This window comes from Leptidea sinapis, chromosome 4, assembly GCF_905404315.1.
Source record: "Leptidea sinapis chromosome 4, ilLepSina1.1, whole genome shotgun sequence".
Lineage (NCBI taxonomy): Eukaryota > Metazoa > Arthropoda > Insecta > Lepidoptera > Pieridae > Leptidea > Leptidea sinapis.
In genome coordinates, this window is record NC_066268.1 from 7,839,434 (window position 1) to 7,862,357 (window position 22,924).

General features: G+C 39.3%; 1 protein-coding gene across 1 annotated transcript in view; it reads right to left on the reverse strand.

Annotated features, from left to right (window-relative positions):
* LOC126979750 (facilitated trehalose transporter Tret1-like) overlaps window positions 1-22,924 on the reverse strand; it is a 33,402-nt gene that overhangs the window by 5,748 nt on the left and 4,730 nt on the right. Inside the window, exons 2-5 of the mRNA XM_050829264.1 lie at window positions 20,817-20,969; window positions 8,878-9,080; window positions 8,263-8,449; window positions 2,734-3,113 (exon numbers count right to left, since the gene is read on the reverse strand). Of these exons, the coding sequence (XP_050685221.1) occupies window positions 2,734-3,113; window positions 8,263-8,449; window positions 8,878-9,080; window positions 20,817-20,969 (923 nt within the window). The remainder of the gene's footprint in view (window positions 1-2,733; window positions 3,114-8,262; window positions 8,450-8,877; window positions 9,081-20,816; window positions 20,970-22,924) is intronic.

Sequence of the window (22,924 nt, forward strand, 5' to 3'; positions counted from 1 at the left end):
GAATGTGCGCAAGAAACTCAGCGGGTTTTTTTTTTAAATATAAAATATGGATTAGAATGTAATATCGTACAATAAACATTTATAATTAAAGAGCCTGAGGGTGTTCGCTTTATTCCCAGTCCGTGGTGTCATTAAGAAAAATCGTTTATGCTATAATAACCTTTCCCACACAAACGTTTTTTAACAATTCTTTTAAATTTCGTAACACATTTGTTTTGTACATTTTCTGGGATCATATTGTAGAAGCATATACATACAAGACTTACTAACTCGACCCAACAAGTTTATGTTTGTTCCTCGTGTTAACATTATGAATGTCACAGTTTCTCGAAAATTCCTCAATGTGGTTATGAATATACAGAACATTATCAAAAATGTATTGAGAAGCAACAGTCAAAATGTTTATTTCTTTAAATTTTTCTCTTAATGATTCTATAGGACCTAGGTTATGAATCGCGCGAAAAGCCCTCTTCTGCAGCACAAAGATAATATTAATATCGGCCGCACTGCCCCATAACAATATACCATAGGATATAATACTATGAAAATTACTAAAGTATACTAATCTGTCAATTAACCGTCTAATTTTCTTAACCGCATATGCTGCAGAACTAAGCCTATTTACCAATCCTTCAATATAGACACAGCAAGAAAGGGACAAACTATACTAAAGCCATCCCGGCTTGTATTAGCGTCTGTGCATGTGTAAGGCCCAATAGAAAATAGACTTTCCTCTCTAAGTAATGAAGCTGATATATCAGCATATGGTAACGATTCTTGTCGTATTTCAAGTTTGAAAATTAAAAATAAAAATTTCCTGTAGTAAAAATTTATATAAACGTCGTTAAGTACTTAAAAAACTAACGTTTTTTTCGTATTCGTATACAAATTATTGAATCAAAATCCAAATTTTTATATATGTCAATAGTAAGGTTATCATAGATAACAATACATACAGACAGTTATTATGATGTTATCACTTTGATAAGTGTCCCGAAAATCAGTATTTCGAAACGATGATGTAACCTTGACAAGGGTGACAGACATTAACGGCCTTACATTTAAACTTGGTATAAAGATATACCTGAGAATAAACCAAGAATATGCTAAATGTGTACAAATAGACATTTTGCGATTCGTTAATTCGGACGTATAACGTTTCCCGCGTTTATTTGCAAGGCTGCCTGACATTTGGAAAACTTCACAATTATCATTGTATTGACAGTGTTGTCAGCGATATTGTCAACATTTTGCATATTCTTGGTTTATTCTCAGGTATAACTGTATATCAATATTATTTGTAAGATCTTTAGGGATTAATAAAGAGGTTGGAAGCTTCAAAACCATGATGATATTTTCATAAACTTAACAATATTTAAGTATGATACATCATCAGTTTGTTTTCTTTTGCCTCACTACCTATTTGCGGCATACATATTCAGGCAGGAACCTTACTCCCAACTAACAGGATGCAAAAATACATAGTAGTACTCGATGTAAATAATTTAATTACAGGCTTGTGTAATCGGCGCATCAAGATGCTACCTTTTGGAACTAAGATATCCATGGGCCTGATATTTCGTTCTCAAAGCAAGCTTCCTAGATATTGAGACGTGGGTATTGTTAAGAAATTCCTTATTTTTATGAAAATAAGGGACGAGACGAGTAGGACGTTCAGCTGATGGTGATTCGCCCTACCCTACAATACAGCGCCACTCAAGATTATTGAAAAACCCAAAAATTCTGAGCGGCACCACAACTGCGCTCGTCACTTTGAGACAAGATGTCAAGTCTTATTTGCCCAGGAATTTCACTAGCTACGACGCCCTTTAGACTGAAACACAGTAATGCTTACACATTACTGCTTCACGGCAGAAATAGGCGCCGTTGTGGTACCCATAGTCTACCTTACCTTAAAAGGTAAGATAAGAAGTAAACTTCTAAATGAAAAAATAAAACCTGTCTATCTGTGCGTTTGTCAAGATATATTTCAAAGGACCGATTGCAACAAGTTAAAATTAATACAAAATAGTCTGCAATTCCTTTAAGCTGCAGAAAATAAAGTCTCTTAGCCAAATTAATAGACAGTCATGCTAGTGTTACTCTAAAATAAATTAATGATAGAATAAATATAAGTATCGGCTTGGAAATACCGAAGTTTGTTCCAAAAGTTAGTGACACATAACATTAAGCCCCGGTTTCACCATGTAAGTAATAAATTTGATTAAGATTTAATAATTTTGATTTTAAATTATAAAAATTTTCGAGAGCTATTATTAAATTATTTAATCATATGGCTTTACTCACGTTTGGTCCCTGATGAAGGACCTCCGAATGGTCCGAAACTAGTCGGTACCCATACTGATAAAAAGTGAATAAAGCCGTATTAATAAATAAATTTTGATTTTGTTCAAACTTACCGATTACAGTTTTGGCAAAGTATTTAAAACATTGTATTGTTTATGATATGTAAACTCAGTTTAGGTCAACACGCTCAAAAGGTATTTGTGAAATCGCTTTGTGTTTAATCGAGATCAAAACTGGCATTTGAACTCGTTTACGTAAAACTGAGTTTTATTAAACTCACTTTGAAGTGTCATTCGTGAAATCGGGCAAAGTTCATGTTCTAAGAATCGTATCCAATGTTCAGAACAGATTAAAGTCAAGTAATAATATATAAACAGCTATTAAATATATACATAGAGTTAGTTGGTGATAAAATAATTTAATTACCATTCCGATTGATGTCCCAAATAGTGTAACGCAGAGAATGATTTTCCTTCCCGCCTTATCACTTAAAAGCGCTGACACAAGGCTTGCAATAATTTGCATTACGCCAAAAATGACAGATATTGTATTTGAAGACACACTCGTCTTGGTAATGTCCATAATACTTTGTAAGTATACAGTGACAGCGCTATAACCAATCAATTGAAATCCTATGGACAAAAGTACGCTGATGGACAATGCTTTTAGGAATATTCTGTCTTTCAGCAAATCCTTGACTTTTACTTGGCATCCATGTACTACTGTCATCTCCTTAAGTTCCTGTTGCGCCGCCATTTCCGACCCTCGGAGAAGCTTGAGCACTTCAAACGCCTCATCTTTTAATCCTTTAACAACAAAATATTACGAAATTATATTTGTTTACAGAGGGCCAGTAAAATAATTACAGTTTTAATGAAAAAATAGACAGAAGAAGCCCAAAAATACAGGTATCGCTAGGAAACGATATTCCTTTCTTAGTAAGTATAATGTTTTTGAAAATCGTATTATTATTGATTAAGGAATACAAATGAATTACTTGCGCTTAAACAATTGGGTAGTATATGAAACCAGCTAGTGAAACTTTTCTTCAGAAAATAACATAGAGCTGCTCACATCATAATAAACGGAAGAATTAAAAAATATAATTTAATAAAAAGAGTGTGTGTAAGTGTGTGTAGGTAAAAAAAGTGTGTGTAGCTAAAAATAGTATGTTTTTTATGGAAAAGGAGGACAAACGAGCGTACGGGTCACTTGGTGTTAAGTGATCACCGCCGCCCACATTCTCTTGCAACACCAGAGGAATCACAAGAGCGTTGCCGGCCTTTTAGGATGGACGCGCTTTTTTTGAACGTACCCATGTCGTATCGTCCCGGAAATACCGCACAAGGAAGTACATTCCACAGCTTTGTAGTACATGGAAGAAAGCTCCTTGAAAACCGCACTGTGGAGGACCGCCACACATCCAGATGATGGGGATGATATCCAAATTTGTGGCGTGTAGTGCGAAGGTGGAATGTGGAATGGAATTCGGGGGCAGGAATCAGGCGAAACAGCTCTTCGGAAAACTCCCCATGATAAATGCGATAGAAGACACACAATGAAGCGAGGTCTCTACGCAACGCCAAGTGATCCAGCCGTTCCGAGAGCACTGGGTCCCCGACAAATGGATCGAGCTGATACTGGGGTGCGCCAGACCAGAGATGACAGCAATACTCCATATGTGGCCGGACCTGCGCTTTGTACAGCGCTAGAATTTGGGCCGAAAGTATTGCCGTGCTCTATTTATGACGCCCAGTTTCTTTGAAGCCAATTTGGCTTTGCTCTCCAGATGGCCGCGGAGTTTGAAATCGCCCTAGATATCAAGACCCAGAATTACGAAACTAGGCGAGGCTGTAAGGGAAGTGAGTGCGTAATTATAATCTAATAAAAAAAGTGCGTAGGTAAAAAAAGTGTGTGTAGCTGAAAATGTGTGTAATTTAATGTAATAAAAAAAGTGAGTGTGTGTACGCACGCATGAAATTAATTCTTCTTTGGCGTAATAAAACAAAAATTCTTAAAAATTTCATCGTGCTACTTTACGTATGTAGAAAAAACAATATTGTAAGGTGTTAAATACAACCAATTAAAATATTATCATACCGCATAATTTAGTTAAATAACGTGTAATTAAATATTATCATTAAATTATTTAAATACATTTAGAGAGAATTTTTCCATTTGTGATTCAGTAGACATAATATGAGTTACAGAAGGCTTGGTAGCTGAAGTATGATACAAATGGTCCAGTTGACCAGCTGACGTCAGGGTGTCGAATTTGCGTGTCAGTGTGCGCAAGCAATGTAAAATTTCACTCTGATATTTTTTAATAAAATGTATAACTTCAAAACCTATGCCACATGTGGGGTTCAAGCCCACGCTCAATCTCGAGAATCGGACCTTAAATGCCTTAGACTACTCAGCCAACCTGACTTGAAAGCAGTAGTTGAAATTAATGATACAACTTCACCCCTATTCCATGGCCCTTTGGGACGGGGTAGTGACAGAAAAAATCTTACAATTTTTTTTCACCTACCCCCATCCGCTAATCTCGTAATCTTACGATCGAACGTCCAAAAATACATCTAAATACATCAATAACTAAGCAACAAACATTCTTATTCATTTAAAAACACATTTGTATCAACCGAAAACCAGGATCGCGGTACCCATAGCTTATTCATTAACACGGTTCGTCATGCTCACTGAAATGGCATTGCTAGAGGCAGCGTCGTGTGCCGGATCGTCTCCTTCCCTCAAACATGTCCTCAAATCGTGAATGGGTGCTGCTTGTGGTGCCATGTCGACCTGTTATAGTTAATTACCATTGTATTTGTGAGATGCAGTATTCCTGACAGTAATAACGATCATCATGTTCACTAAGCGTCCTTATAGTAACAACGAATTCAAGCTCTAAAGGTTGATGCATCCAATATACGATAATTAATATTTATACAGTTTATTCTTCATAACTTTTCATGAAATATAGTATTTTCTTTGATTAACGCGAGTGTCACACATTTAAATAAAACACTTTTAAAGGATTAAAATCAAATCTCGTCCTCTTTCCCCTGAAAACGAGATCTGGAAAGGTCTTGAAACGTCGGGTTAGCTAAAATAAAAATGTAAGTTTTACGCAAATACCTAATGTAAAACCGTTACAAATACACGCGTTTTAATCCTTTACAGGTGTTTTATTTAAATATTTGATATAATTTAAAAACGGTTTATGAATATTACAGCTATTGTAAAATAATCTATTTGATTGGAAAGAGTGGCCGTTAAGTTTTATTTTATGTTCCGAACATATGGTAGATTGAACAATTTATTAATATACATGTACAAATCAAACCTATTATTTTCATTGCTCGGCGTTGATCGAGAAAGTTGATCCACAGATTCACTATCATTCATAATAAAGTATAGAAAAAACGAACACAATTACATAATATGTTAGTACTCGTAAGTGGCAAAATTCAAAATATAAAGTTAGGTTTAATACTAAAGTAAATTTAGACAATTTTGATATAGAAAACGCAATAACAGAACATGATACCTAACTAAAAAATTATGTTACCGTTGTGACCTTTGTTATCAATTTAGGAGACAATAATCATTCAGCTATCTCGAGTACGTACTAAATAAACATAAAAAATAATAACAATGATGTTATCTGATGAACTTGATCACAATGATAATAGGTAATTCAGATAACTCACGATTATTTGCATTTAATACTTTTGAAATCAGTTGATGAATTTCATACTTTCGTCATGAGATGAAACGAAGTTTTCAAGAGAGAAACCTACATGACCCCTGACTATCGCATCTCCTGTAATGTTATCTGTACAACAACGCATATTGGAGGCATCTAACATATCGATGATATGCAGAATAAACAGTTCAGGAGACAGAATACAGCCTTGGGGCACCCCAGCGTTTACGGGCTTCGGGCTCGAGCAATATCCTTCGAAAACGACTTGTACGCTGCACCCAGCGAGGGATATGGCGGTCCACTTGGATAAATTCTCGGGAAGCTCAAATGATGTCAGTTTCGAGAGAGGCGCCTTGTTCGAAACACGATCAAAGGCCTTTGATATATCCACACTAACTGCCTTCTCCGTTGCTTTCGAAAACTATCTATGTCTTTGATCTTTAACCCATTATCATTATTTCTCGTAGGTTCTTAAGTGTTGCCAGTAGATTCTTTACATTCTTTTTTTTAACAATAAATATTTTGAGAAATATTAGTGCGTAGTGAATAGCGAATAGTAAATATTTAAACCAATATAATTGATTAAAGAACTGTAGCTCAAGTAAGTGACTCTTTACGACTTGATAAAACAAAAAGAACTTGAATAGCAAAGGTCGCGACCGTGGAGATGAATGATCCAATGTTATCGGTCAATCGTATCTGACATGATCTAATCATACAAACACTCCATACAATATTAGTTGTCTTAAACTAAAGTTATTCACGTTATTGGAAATCGCTGTACATAGGTACTTTTTTACTATACTGACAAGACAAGGCTTTGATAAGATTTAAATGATACTTACAATGTAAGTATCACAGAACACATAACGGGCTTAAGAGGCTTAAGCTATACATAGATATTAATATTATGGAATTTATGCTGCGTCATTTATTCAAAACATTTATATATGTATTTTTGACATCCCTGACTTTTACAATTTGCTAGATGTATTATAATTCGCACGCGATTAGAATCGGATGTATTTTTTTTTTAGGAACGAAAATCTACACGATTTATATTAATACTTACTTTTGGCACACTATGGGGCATTAATTAGACTGAGAACGAAATCATACGGTTGCATACGAGCGATTTCAACTGTCGAGCAGTTTTGAAAGAATTCAAAGTAACAAACATTTATTCCATAAAAGTACCTCTCAATCTTTATCGCTTTAAGTCTCTTGTTCTTCAATCAGATTTGCATTCAGCTTTGCATTATAGTAGACCGCAAGGTAATGGTGTGAGTTACCTAATTTGTCTTCTTACTTACAACGCTAATACACTGCTCAGAAATACAAAATTAACGCAATAACATAAAACAACTTCAATTCAATGGAATCAAAAAATACAATTTCAGCTTTCTGGAACCTTGAATACTGACACCGACGATTTACTAATCAACGCATTTTTTTTTAAGAATAAATAGTTAGGCCCTTAAGAAAGAGCATTGTATTGTGTCGTGCGAAGGTGAAATTTGGAGATAGAAATCAGGTCCCACAACTCTTCGAAACACTCCTCGTGACCAATGCGGTAGAAGACACAAAATAAAGCGACGTCGCGAGGCACCGTCAGGTAATTTAGCCGTACATAGAGCACTGGATCCCTAATCTTTGATCATACTCATAAATTTGCCACGTGTATTCTAGGGACACGAAGATTTTGTATAATAAGTATAGAACAAGTTGTTAATACCACAGTGTCTAAAGACGAAGGTTTTTACCCAGTGTGTGATGACTTACGGCACACAGACGTGGTCGCTAAGCCCATAGGCTTGATGAGAAGGTTTCTCATAGTCGCTCAGAGAGCACTGGAGAGGGTTATGCTCAGAGTTTCCCTGCGAGATCGAATCAGAAATGAGGAGATCCGTAGGAGAACCAAAGTGACCGACAAAGACTAAATAACTGCGAAACTCAAGTGGCAATGGGCAGGGCTAATAGCTCAATAGACAAAGGGCCGTTGGGGAAGCAAAGTCCTCGATCGGCGATCACGTACCGGAAGTTGCAGTGATGGTAGGCCCCCCTAGATGGCCCTACAAAATGGACCGATGATCTGGTCAAGATCGCCGGAATAGGTGGGATGTCGGCAGAGCAGGACAGATAGTCATGGATTTCTTTGGCGGAGGGTTTTGTCCAGTAGTGGACGTCTTTTGGCTGATATGATGATGATGATGAAGTTGTCAATAAACTGCTAAAAATCTTACCTTTCCTCAACAGTGAGTAAGGGCTGTCTGGTACAAAGAGTAAAGGTATAACTGTCGCGTATAAGGCTACCACGTAGATGATGTTAACATTCAGGTATGATAAGAAAGGCCCAAATCCAAACATGATCAGCATGCCAACAGACGACGCCATTTGAGATATAGTACCCAAAGCGCCTCGTATTTCTTTCTGCGAAACATAAATCTGTGTCATTATAATTTTACAACCATTGTTAATGGAAGAATTCTCCTTTCTAAGTAACCTGATGTCTACACATCACAGGATCTCTTCGGATGGTCGTTTGTACCTACTCCTCTTCGTTTAAAAAATTGTACGTTTTACAAAAAAAATTCTTGGTGGTATTTTTAGTTCTCTACAACAACAATAGCCTAAAAGGCGCGTCCCCAAACCAAAAACGCTTTCTTTGTTCTTCTGGTATTGCAAGTAAAATATTAATAATCAGCATCACAACGCAACACCTTTACATTAATGTATAATACTGACAAAATAAACCTTTCCTTTTATTTATTCTCAATAAAGTGACGATATGTGACGTCATCGAAGTTAGTACCAGAGATGATCTAACCGGGTTATAAAAAATATGATTTGATACTTACACTAGATATCTCCACGCAATAAGAAGGTAAAATCATTAAAATTCCAATTTCAAAAATTCCATTTATTGCTCTCGCGACAAGAAGCATCCATACTTCTGTTCCGAATACTAATATTAAGCCTAATGTAGCTCTTATAGTTCCAAATGCTAGGAGGCAAAGTTTCCTTCCCATGGGATCTAACACCCACGAGGTTAAAGGGCAAACTGAAAAGGATAAAATTTTTTAGGTTATGCAAAATTTATATTTATCTGTTTAGTAGTTTCAAAGTCTGTTAGCTCACGAAATTTCATAAAAATTAACAACTGTGTGTTGGGAGTAAATTACTGTTTTAGTTTTTTTAAAAAGACGTTTTAATAAAGACGATGCAGGGTTCTTGAGAGGGTGCGCTCAACAACAGCATAAGGAGTAACAGTAACAGAAAAATCATTTAGTTATACTTTATAATGAAATAACTACTTTAATGACTAAGCTAGAGTTCCCGGGTTCGAATCCTGGTAGGTGCTAGCATTTATAATTATGATGAACATAGATGTTTGTTTCCGAGTCATGGATGTTTAAATGTATTTATGTATGTTTATATTAATATATGTATGTTTAAGTAAGTATATTGTATTAAATATATCATTGTCTTGTAACCCATAACACAGGCTATATATGCTTAACTTGGGGCAAGATAATTTGTGTAAAACATGTGTCAATATGATTACAATACAGGGCCGCTCAGGATTCTTGAAAAGCCCAAAAATTCTGAGCGGCACTATAGTGTACAATTCGGCTCGTCACCTTGAGACTTAAGAGTCTCATTTGCCCAGTAATTTCACTAGCTACGGCACCCTTCAGACCTAAACACAGAAATACTTACACATTACTGCTTCACGGCAGCAATAGACGCTGTTATAGTACGCATAATCCTCACACTCCCATTGTATTCAGTTCGGTAGACTAATAATATATTGATAAATAATTAGGTCACGCATACTACGACTTACTTTTTCTAAGTGCTGAGACGCGAGAATGCGCAGCAAACGACTATTTCACGCTATTTAGCCCGTAGCTATAAAGTCGAGTAGAAATCTGAGAAGGCCATAACTACAACTACATTAGATCTCGTACGATGTACAAGAAATAATTACCTGCATACTTTGCTTAATTATGTAGCATGCTACGAAAAGCTTGTATGGACGAAGTCGCCGACCATACCCCGGATGATTGAGAAACTGAAATGGCAGTGGACAGGGCACAAAGCTCGACGGACTGTTGGGCGTTGGGGAAGTAAAATAAAAAAATTGTGAAAAAGATTTTACTCCGACGCACGACCGAAAGACGCAGTGTTGGTAGGCCCACAAGATGGACCGACGATCTGGTTAAGTTCGCAGGAATACATTGGATGAGGACAGCGCAGGACCGACCGTCTTGGAAATGTTTGGGGGAGGCCTTTGTCCAGCAGTGGACGTCTTCCCGCTGATGATGATGAAATAAACAAAGATAGGAAAATGAATGTACCTATAACTACGGTTACGGTAAGCGATTGATAACCAACTACATCTTAACCTCAAGGTTTCCGCGTGCTCTTGGTATGGTTTCGTACATAAAGCATAGAGTGACATACGCCTAATCCAGAGATGGTAGCAGTCAGTAGACAACACAAAAAAGACAACAATTTTTTTTAACTCTATGAAAAAAGGGAAAGGGAGGCTCCCTTTGTCTTTTTAAGAAAAACAAAGTGTTTACTAAATATTTTTTTCAGTGAAATTGGTGCAAAGATAAACATAAAAATAATAACAAATATTTAGTACTAAATTGGTAATACTGATACGAAATATGTTGGTCTTAAGGTAGTAACTACCACCAACTTCAAACTGAATGTATAAAGTCGGGTTTTTGTAAAAGTTCCATAGTTTTAGACCACTGACCTGTACCACTGGTCAGGCTGTTCCATATGTTTGATAGCAAATTTTTTGTTCCTATTTGAAGCGCCACTTGCGAGTCTCCAGAGAACTAAATTTGACGTATAATGACGTATAAGGCTGCAAAGGAACGTACAATAATCTGAAGAAGCATTTTGAATTAATTTCGTACGTTTTCCGTGTTATTTATACTTCAAGAAACAGCGTAATAAAGTACAAATTTTTTCGTAAGTACTTTACCACCCTCTATCGATGTTTGCTGAGGTTGTCTTCAATAGTTTTAGTACCGCAGACACTCGCTTCATGGCCAACAGCGCTAAAATGGCGAATATCAAACAGGCTCAAAAGCACTTTGACATCCGCCGTATATAGTAGAGGCACAGGTAGAGGTGAGTGTTTTTTACATTTAAATTAAGAATATGAGCGGAATTGATTAAAAGAAAACGAGTTGATAGAGAGAAAATATTTTTTCGATTTTGAGAGAAATAGTTTCTCTAATTACAATTCAATGAAGTTGTAGCATGGATTGGATTGCTTTTACTAACGAGTTCCATTGCCTTCGGCTGCGTCGTTAAACCAGTTCTATAATTTGCATTTACTGGAGTACATTAACACGTGCATTAGTCGTTTAACTTTATTGTCTTATCTCGTAACAAACTAACAATTGAGATGTCGAGTGGCCAGTTATGCCTGCCGCCTCTCGAATATAATTCACATCAGCTGGGTGAGTTTGTCCACAGTGTAGAACTTTCTACTGTATTAGAGTATAGTCTGTGCACTTTATTAGATAGATTGGCAGGTGTCAATGTTGGAGGTCAACTAGGTACTGGCTAGAGGATCAGAAATTAAAAAGATATGTGTTTGACATATCGGTATTCTACATGGGGCATACTGAAAGTTTTGCACTTCTAGCTAATCGAAACTATTTGAATTTAGAATGTTATATTTTTTGAAAGTTGCAACCTTCTTAGTAATAAAAAACTGTGGGAAAATCATTTGTGAATTGTTTTTTATCACACATCGAAGTTTGACGTACGCAACGAAAATGGAATTAAGTCGAAAAAATTTTAGAGTGATGATTTTTTATGGTTTTAAAAATTCTTTCTCTCCGCAAGACTGTGCCGCTCGTCTTCCAAGTGTTTTTAGGAGAGAAGCACCTTGCTTGAGCACCGTGAGGCGGTCGTTTGCTGAATTTGAGAGAGGTCGGGTTTCTTTACATGACAAATTTAGTGAAGGGCGGCTTTCAACTGCCGTCAACGAAAATAATGTGGCTACTGTTAAGCGGCTAATAGAAGAAAACCCGCGGATTACCTATAAGACAATTCGAGCACTATTGAGGATAGGTATGAGCCAAATTCGGAAAATTTTATACGAGGAATCAAAAGTTTGGAAACTTTGTTGTCGTTGGATCCCTAATGAACTGACAGCGGAGCAGAAGCTTGGCTCGCGTGGAATGGTGCTCTCAGATGCTCATGAAGTACGACCACGGACATTCTAATGCTGTGTAAGACTTAGTCATAGGAGACGAAATGTGGTTTTATTGTTTTAAACCCGAAAAAAACAGCAACCTTGTGAATGGGTCTTTGAAAATGAGAACAGGCCATTAAAAGTGAGGCAGGCGAGAAACGTTGGTAAATAAATGATCGCATTTTTTTTCTCAGCTACAAGTCCCATCTGTATAATTTCACTTGAAGGTCAAAAGAGTGTTAATGCCGAGTGGTACTCTACCAGTTCTTTACCCCAAAAAAAAGTTCGCGAAAGACGACCAACAAGCCGTTTCCTCCTACATCATGACAACGCTTCTTCGCACACGGCCAAAAAAAACTAAGTCTTTTACTAATTCCGAAGGGGCAGTGATAGCGTTCAATCAGCACGTACAAAATATGCCTTCAGATCTGTGGTCCTCCTGTTTTGAAAAAAATGATTCGATCGCATGAAAAAATGTTTAAATTTAAAGGAGAGTATTTTGAAAATCAATAAACATAATATTTTGGTTATAACATGTTGTTTTTTTAAGTTACGCAAAACTTTTAGTGTGATCTACGTACTAAGCAGGCTTTTTGCAGGAATGCTGCGGTAAATGAATAGCTGTTTTACAGATAAAAGTGCAGCATGGTTACTGAAAAATAATCGTAGTCTGCTAAATTGTTTCGACATTCGTGATGAATCCATAACGTGATCCTCTTGACCGTTCGCCACCTCTCATAAATTCTAATGAATTCTATCATCGGACCTAATTTTTTTCTTTATATTCCTGAAGTATAGTAATCGTTAAGTGTTATACTGTTATTATATACCAGGCGGTTATACTGTTATACTGATTATACTATTACAGATATCAATAAACTTTAAACTGAAATCAAAAGTACATTGTCCTATCAGTAAAATGACATCAATAACTCTTAAAAATCAAACGAGGAGAATTCAATCTTTTGATATCAAACATTCCCATACATTTAGTATGAGATTAGTAGAAAGGTTTAAACAGAAAATTTTGTACTTACTGAGAAATAAATATAATTCAATTAAAAGACTATTACTTTGCTAGGTGAATAAACTGTTTCCTTTAATACTAAGCTTTAAAATGAGGAAACTAAGACCTTTCATTTTCCCCTTTTTTTAACATTCTGTTAAATTTAGTATTGATAAATTTGTAGTTATTTAATTACATTGTTATTTTACAGTATCTTCAAAATTTTCCATAGTAATGCCGATGATGACTACCAAGTTAAATGGTTTAATGTTAATCATAGTTCTCAATAATGACATGGAATGCCAATGGCCTGACAGAATGTAAACAAGAACTAGAGACATTCCTAATAATAGAGAAACTTGACATAGCTCTAATATCTGAACCTAAATTTACTGCAAAAATCCATATTGAATTCAAAAATTTTTTCAAAACAAATATAAAACAATACCCCTTAGAACCCTATTCCTCAGAAAAAATACAAGCATCTATCATTAAAATCACCGACACAGGATGAGAAATCACAGTAGCAGCGGTTTACAGTCCTCCAAAGCATAACATACCAGTGAATGAGTATAAAGAATTCCTAAATACTCTAGGCAACCCCTTCATCTGTAGCGGTGACTGGAACGCGAAACATACACAATTGGGATCTCGTCTGATTAACCCTAAAGGAAGGCAACTTTATTATTTAACCTGTACTTTCCCCGGGACGTAACGCCCATGGGTGTCGTAAGAGGTGACTAAGGGCTTTTTAGAAGTGGGAAAGTCACGCTCTCTGCTCACGGCTGCGCGTAGATTTAGAGGACCGCGTCCACATCTATGCGTGTTTCTACAGGTCCTATAGTGGTAACGCAGAAATCGATCATCTCATGGGCTGCGTTCAAACGGCAATTGATGACGTGCTTACACAGATCCCCTCCGCTGAAATGGTAGTCTTGGGTGATTTCAACGGGAACAATGCCAAATGGCTTGGATCACGCACCACAGACAACGCAGGGCGATCTGTGCATAATTTTGCATTGGCGTATGGTTGAATCGCCAACGCGGCTCCCGGATGTGGAGAGCCACATGCCGTCCTTATTAGATCTTCTGCTGACTACACATCCCGATGGTTAACAGGGCTTTGTCGACGCCCCTCTCGGAACGTCCGACCATTTCCTGGTCAGGAGTGTAGTGCCTATCCGACGTCAACGTCGCAGACCACCAGCGACCCGCCGTGTTTGGCACTACGAGTCGGCAGATTGGGATAGGATGCGTTCCTTTTTTGCATCCTACCCTTTGGGAAAGGTTTGCTTCCCTTCGGATGATCCTAGTGCCTGCGCCGTTGCAGTAGCCGATGTGATACTACAGGGCATGGATATTTTTATACCACGCTCTGTAGTACCGAGCGGTGGCACATCACAGCCCTGGTACGATGCGTCAGTTAAAGCAGCATCTGATTGCAAAAAACAGGCGCATCGAACTTGGGTTGCGGCGCTGGGCACAAAGGATCCGAACTGCGTGCCTCCAGATATTTTAAGCGGCAAATCGCCCGTGCGAAATCGAACCACGTCGTCAAAATCGGCGAGCAGCTTTCCAGTTACCTGACCGGAACACGCAAGTTTTGGTCGTTCTCGAAAGCTGCTCTTGGTAACTTCTAACAGCCGTCCCTGCCGCAGTTACTCATGAGAAATGACATCCTGGCCCATACGGCAAAAGAGAAAGCTGATCTCCTGTGCGCTCTTTTTGCCTCCAATTCGACTCTTGACGACAAGATATATTGAAAAAATACCGGCAAAAAGGAATAGTCTTTCTGGTCTTAATTTTCAACGCATGCTTAAGACTTTTGTGTTTTCCAAGTAAATAGAAAATAGCTCAAATTATTGTGATATTAAAACCTGGAAATACGGCACAAGAACTTTCCACCTATAGGCCTATAAGTCTGCTACCAATATTAGGTAAATTACTCGAAAAAATCTTATTATCCAGATTGATTGATAAATCATCTTGAGAAGGTGTTGCCTCAGCACCAATTTGGCTTCAGATCCGGTCATGGCACGATCGAGCAAGTCCACCGCCTGGTTGAAATAATCAACAGAACTTTGGAGAACAAAAAATTACTGCTCTGCCATATTTCTAGACATCATTCAAGCATTTGAGAAAGTCTGGCATGATGGCCTTCTTTATAAATCAAGCGAAATTTTCCTCATTGCTTCTTCCAAATCATCAAGTCATACTTGGGAAAAAGATGCTTTGAGGTTAAATATAACGACGAAGTATCACCAATGCATGAGATTAAGCCATTTTCACAGAAGATAAGTTGGTAAGCCAACCCTTGATGAAGTTACTACAGCTACATATGCAGACGACACAGCGCTCCTATCTGTACATGAAAAAGTGCAGACAGCATCTGAAAACCTTCAAAGACATCTTTCTTTAGTTCAATAATCGTTTGATAAATGGCACATTAAAGCAAACACGGATAAATCCATTCATGTACCTTATACACTCAGGCGAGAAACATGTCCACCAGTTTTCATCTACAATCAGCCAGTGCCGCAGGCGGATGATGCAAAATATCTAGGGATGCACCTGGCACGATTACGACACTGCACGACTTACGTGGCAGAAACATATCAGGACCAAACGCAAACAGTTAGATACCAAAGTTCGCAATCTATACTGGCTGTTAGGTTGAAAATAGAAACTCACATATGAAGGCAAAATGGCTGTTTACAAAGCCATTCCAAAACCTATTTGGACATATGGAATTCAGCTGTGGGGATCGGCAAATACAAGTAACATAGAAATACTGGAGAGGTTCCAAAGCAAAACAATCAGAAACATACTTAATATTCCTTGGCATGTTAACAACAAACTGATGTACGCAGACATAAAACTTTAAACCATTAAGCAAGACATAGAAAAGTACAGTAAGAACTACCAGTTTAGACTTAACTGTCATAGAAACAAACTTGCTTTTCAACTTCAGGGTCCTGGGAGCCTTAAATTCACAAGGCTGAAGCGCCACTGTATTCAGGGACTAGCAGCAAGATTTGTACACAAGAATTGAGAGACATCTCACCGGAAAAGCCTCTCCTAAACACAACACCAAAATACAATCATTTTCAGACAGCTTAATGGATCATTGTTGAAAGACAGATTGCCAAGACGCAGAATAGAAAAAAAAAACATTGCTCTATTTGATTCCACGAAACAGTCTCTGACTAGTGTGGCTATTCAATGACAATCACTATGAAGTCATATTATATAATATAAGCTTGTAAAATATTTAAACTGTTTGTAATTTAATGACATGAATGAAAGTTTACTGTTTTTCACACAAAAAGTTTACTGTTTTTTTATGGAATAGGAGGACAAACGAGCGTACGGGTCACCTGGTGTTAAGTGATCACCGCCGCCTACACTCTCCTGCAACACCAGAGGAATCACAAGAGCGTTGCCGGCCTTTAAGGAAGGTGTACGCGCTTTTCTTGAAGGCACCCATGTCGTATCGTCCCGGAAACACCGCACACGGAAGCTCATTCCACAGCTTCGTGGTACGAGGAAGAAAGCTCCTTGAAAACCGCACTGTGGAGGACCGCCACACATCCAGATGGTGGGGATGAAATCCTAACTAGTGGCGTGTCGTGCGAAGGTGGAATTCGGCGGCAGGAATTAGGTTGAACGGCTCTTCGGAACACTCCCCGTGATAGATGCGGTAGAAAACACACAATGAAGCGACGTCTCTACGCAACGCCAAATGATCCAGCCGTTCACAGAGTACTGGGTTCCCGACAATTCGAGCCGCTCTGCGTTGCACGCGGTCAAATGGATCGAGCTGATACTGGGGTGCGCCAGACCAGAGATGACAGCAATACTCCATGTGAGGCCGGACCTGCGCTTTGTAGAGCGCTAGAATGTGGGCCGGCTTGAAGTATTGCCGTGCTCTATTTATGACGCCCAGTTTCTTTGAAGCCAGTTTGGCTTTGCCCTCCAGATGGCCACGGAATTGGCAATTGCTCGAGATTTCGAGACCCAGTATTCCGATACTAGGCGAGGCTTTAAGGGAATTGTTCTCGAAGAGCGGTGATACGGCAAATGGGGTTTTTTTAGTGGTAAACGCGCAAACTTGAGTCTTCTGGGGGTTAAATTGGACAAGGTTCAACTTACCCCATTCTACCTTCTCGAGAGAGGACTCGATAGAAGACACAAGTTTCTCCCGGCACTGGTCGACGTTTTCCCGAGAGAAACCTGCATGACCCGTGTATACGGCATCACCAGTGCTGTCGTCTGCATAGCAATGCATGTTGGCGGTGTCCAACATATCATTGATATGCAGAAGAAACAGCGTGGGAGATAGCACATAGCCTTGGGGCACTCCAGCGTTCACGGGTTTGGGATTCGAGCAATAACCGTCGATAACGACCTGTATGCTGCGCCCAATGAGGAAGCTGGAGGTCCACTTGAATAAGCTCTCGGGAAGCCCAAATGATGGAAGTTTTGCGAGGAGCGCCTTGTGCCATACACGATCAAAGGCCTTCGCTATATCCAGACCAACTGCCAGGCCTTCCCCCTTGCTTTCAATAGCCGCCGCCCATCTATGTGTTAGGTATACCAGAAGATCGCCAGTCGACCGACCATTGCGAAAGCCGTACTGCCGGTCGTTGATCAACTGGTGACCCTCAAGGTATACCAAGAGCTGGCGGTTAATTATGCTCTCCATGATTTTGGAGAGTAGGGAGGTAATCGCAATAGGCCTGTAGTTTGCCGGATCTGAACTGTCTCCTTTTTTTGGGATCGGATGGACAAGGGCTGACTTCCATGAATCAGGGACTACGCCTTTTGAATAAGAGTGCCGGAATAAACGCGTTAGCACCAGCGTCAACTCAGGGGCACACGTTCTAAGCACGATTGGAGAAATGCCATCCGGCCCGCTCAACTTCCTGACGTCCAACGAAAACAGAGCTCGCCTAACAGTTTTCTGTCGGAACTGTACTTCAGGCATGGAGCTCTGACACCGCGGGATGGTCGGCGGTGTTTTTCCGTTGTCGTCAAGAGTTGAGTTGGAGGCAAAAAGAGTGCACAGGAGATCGGCTTTCTCTTTTGCCGTATGGGCCAGGGTGTCATTCCTCATGTGCAACGGCGGCATGGACGGCTGGTTGAAGTTACCAAGAGCAGCTTTCGACAACGACCAGAACTTGCGTGTTCCGGTCGGGTAACTGGAAAGCTGCTCGCCAATTTTGACGACGTGCTTCGATTTCGCACGGGCGATTTGCCGCTTAAAAAATCTGGAGGCACGGTTATATTTCCTCTTCAGAACTTTACAGTTCGGATCCTTTGAGCCCAGCGCCGCAACCCAAGTTCGATACGCCTGTTTTTTGCAGTCAGATGCTGCTTTAACTGACGCATCGAACCAGGGCTGTGATCTGCCACCGATCGGTACTACAGAGCTTGGTATAAAAATATCCATGCCCTGCAGTATCACATCGGCTACTGCAACGGCGCAGGCACTAGGATCATCCGAAGGGAAACAAACCCTGCCCCAAGGGTAGGATCCAAAAAAGGAACGCATCCTATCCCAATCTGCTGACTTGTAGTGCCAAACGCGGCGGGTCGCTGGTGGTCTGCGACGTTGGCATCGGATAGGCACTACACTCCTGACCAGGCAATGGTCGGACGTTCCGAGAGGGGCGTCGACAGAGACCTGGTAACCATCGGGATGTGTAGTCAGCAGAAGATCTAATAAGGACGGCATGTGGCTATCCACATCCGGGAGCCGCGTCGGCGACTCAACCAATTGGGACAGACCATACGCCAATGCAAAATTATGCACAGATCGCCCTGCGTAGTCTGTGGTACGTGATCCAAGCCATTCGGCATTGTGCCCGTTGAAATCACCCAAGACTACGATTTCAGCGGAGGGGATCTGAGCAAGCACGTCATCAAATGCCGCTTGAACGCAGCCCATGAGGTGATCCGTTTCTGCGTTACCACTATGGGACCTGTAGACACACGCATAGATGCGGACGCGGTCCTCTAAATCTACGCGGAGCCAGAGAGTAGACAGGCCCCTACCCTCAAAATTGCCGAGACGGCGACAGCAGATATCCTCCCTAACGTACACACATACTCCGGCATGAGGCATGAAATTATGCTCAATTTTGTACCCGGGGTACGTTAAATATGACGTATCGCTAGGTCGAGATATCTGCGTCTCCGTAAGGAAACACAAGGCCGGCTGCGACGTCTCAAGGTGGTGGTGGACGGCGTTTAAGTTGGAGTGAATTCCCCGGATGTTACAAAAGTCCACATTAAGCGTGGAGCGGGGTGCCGTGGTGTTGCTGCCCTGTTTGTCCTGTGACATACACGGTACTGTGACCTCCCCAGAATACGAAGGGCAGCCCGAGCGCGAATGCTCGGGGAGGGATTCTCTGGCTCTACAAGAGCCGGTACCCTCCTGGGGTAATTTCTCTTTAAATACCGCTCTCATATTTTTTGGGGGGGGGGGGGGGGGGGGGGGGGGGGGAATGGCCTCCGGTCCTCGACACTAACCTATGCGAAACATAGCGGCACTAGGCCGCTACTTCACGCCGGTATTCTGTGCGAGTGTGGTAAGTAACCCGGACGAGTCTGGCCCGATTGTGCTGACGTCATGAGACAGCAGCGTGACTCTCCCACTTTCAAAAAGCCCGTAGTCGCCTCTTACGACACCCTTGGACCTGGGACTACCCTATTCTTTTTACGCCCCGGGGCAGCACAGGGCGAAGTAATAATTAAAAACAACAAATTTTGGGGGTTCCCATATACTTAGAACTGAAATTCAAAAATTTTTTATAACAAACCCATACGTGTTTTAATGAATAGATCTTCAAAAATGGTATTGAGGTTTCTTATATATTTTTTTTCTAAACTGAATAGTTTGCGCGAGAGACACTTCCAAAGTGGTAAAATGTGTGTTGGACTCCCTTGGAACTTCTTAAATAAGAGAATGATAAAACTAAAAAAAATATATGATTTACATCCATGCAAACATCCACCGAAAATTGGTTGAACCAAGATCTAGCATGTAGTTTTTTTTAAAACCTTATAAATCGTTACAATGAACAGTGTTTTGGTAGGTACCTATATTAATGCCATTGGCAGAGAGCTCAAATACATTTCTTGGCCTTCACAAAACATTGAATGATAAGTTAATAGTTTTTAACCCATTTGATCATCAATGCCGGATACTGGTAATTGAAAAAACCAACAAAGTAATGACTTTTGTGTTTTTATAAGTAGCGTTTCGTACATCTTCTAAAACACAATAGCTCCCAGACAGTTAAAACTCTGATAAGGTGTGTATTGCTGATATTTTAGTAAATAATAAAAAAACTGATCACGACTTTCCGAATATAAAAGGAAAGAATCTATTGTTACTATAACCAATTTTAATTGACAAGTCCTAAACAGTCTATCACGCTTGGAGTTGGCTTAGCGACTTGCTCACGCACGTTTTAACAAATCAAAATTGTTGGTTATCTGGCTGTTAGGTCATCTATACTATAGTATATTCTAAGTCTGTGAGTTATACTCACAAAATATAGCGGCAAGGTATCCAATGGAGACGATCCATGACGCATCACTGCTGGTGATCCTGTGGGATAACTGTGTGTCTTCGTACATCAGTTTGTAAAGCATCGGCGAATTCCACGCCATTGTCAGACCCAGTCCTACTGATGATAGATTAACTGAAACAAAAGATTTCGCTGTATAATTTTGATCTGATCATTTTGAGAACTGCCAGAGCGTAAATAGAAAGTGGGGCAAAAGCTACCAGTACTAAAACACAAAACAACTAAAACAGTGGGAGGCTCCTTTGCACAGGATGCCGGCTAGACTATGGGTACCACAACGGGTACCTCAACGGCAATTTCTGCCGCGAACCAGTAATGTGTGAAGGGCGCCGTAGCTAGTGAAATTACTGGGCAAATGAGACTTAACATCTTATGACTCAAGGTGACGAGCGCAGTTGTAGTGCCATTCTGAATTTTTGGGGTTTTTCAAGTTTCTTGAGCGGCATTGCATTGTAATGAGCAGGGCGTATCATTTACCATCATCTGAACATCCTACTCATCTTGTCCCTTATTTTCATTTAAAAAAAAGCTAGTACAGCTGTCTCTTATCCGGGGTATACTGGTCTTCACCGGCACGCACCAATGTGGCAAAAAATTAGGTACAATAACAGATAACAGGATAAAACTATCATCAAATAACAAGTACAGGAAAATTTATCTGATCCTGAGATAGTATTAACATTGTAAAAAGCATTCAATGAAAAGTGGACTCTACAGAATTTATACAATTAAAACTCGTGCAATTGTAACTGTTTCTATTTTCATCTGCAGTCCCCCTGAAAACGAGATCTAGAAAGGTCTTGAAACGTTGGGCTAACTAATCTAAAATATATCATATTTATAATAACACGCGTTTTAAATCCATTATAAGTGTTTTATTTAAATGTAAACTAAGACATTTTCAAGTACTATTTTTATAGAAATGTTTAAGGAAAATATCAATGTCAGCACATACTTCATTATTCTATACGAATTCTAATAATGGGTTTGTTATACAATGATATTATAATATTTAAATATCATTGTTGCTATACGATACATTATTATTTAAGGAATTGATCGAAAATAGGCATGGAAAACTATTTGTATATATACGTTATAATTATCGGATAATCTGCTCCCATCATTCCGATAGAGCTCCGGAAAATATCTCATATAAAGTTTTCGTCGCGAGTAGAAAACGCGCTCTTAAATGGGCTTGAACCAAGATCACTTTCACGCAAATAAGATGAAGAATGGAGGTCGACAGTTGATTTGCGAAAAGTAGCAGTAAATACGTTGCTATTGAAATTACTGGTAATATAAGACTTAACATCTTATGTCTCAAGGTGACGACCGCAATAGTAGTGCCGCTCAGAATTGTTGTGTTTTTCAAGAATCCTGAGCGGCTGCAGGACATATCAATTACTTTCGTCTAAATATCCTGCTCGTTTCGCCCCTTATTTTCATAAAAAAAACATTAATAAAAGACTTTATCACTTCCCGATGACCTTCGACTTGCTATCGTCTGACCTACGCTCTGTATTTTACAATTTATAAAGTAATAAATAATGGGGTCGATAAACGTGTGTAAAAGCAACTACAAAGCATATTTATCAATATTTTATTATCCTTATATCCTTCAGTTATTTATGGGTGACATATGTCATCATGGGTCACATATGACTGCAGCCCGACTGTACTCTAGCGAAACTCTCTTACGGCCGTTCCCAATATTCAGTCTATCTCTTACTTACAGAACAGTCTCTGTCCCAATAAACTTATGTGACTTTCCTTATCCATACACGTTGCGAGAGAAGTTAGTATGGAAATTGCAATTCACGCGTCCCAATATAAGTCGATAAGAATGACTTATAGGGTACTTATATTGGGACAGCTTCAGATTATTGACAGCTAATTACAGACACTAGAAGGTAGTAATTTATCTCTATCTGTAGATAGTATACTAGGAACGCCGTAAGAAAAAAGCGATTCACTCGATTGTATGAACATGACGGCTATAATCTTGTGAAACGGAGATCAGAAATCCACTACGTTTAAATCAACTTTTTGCTTTCAAACATAATAAA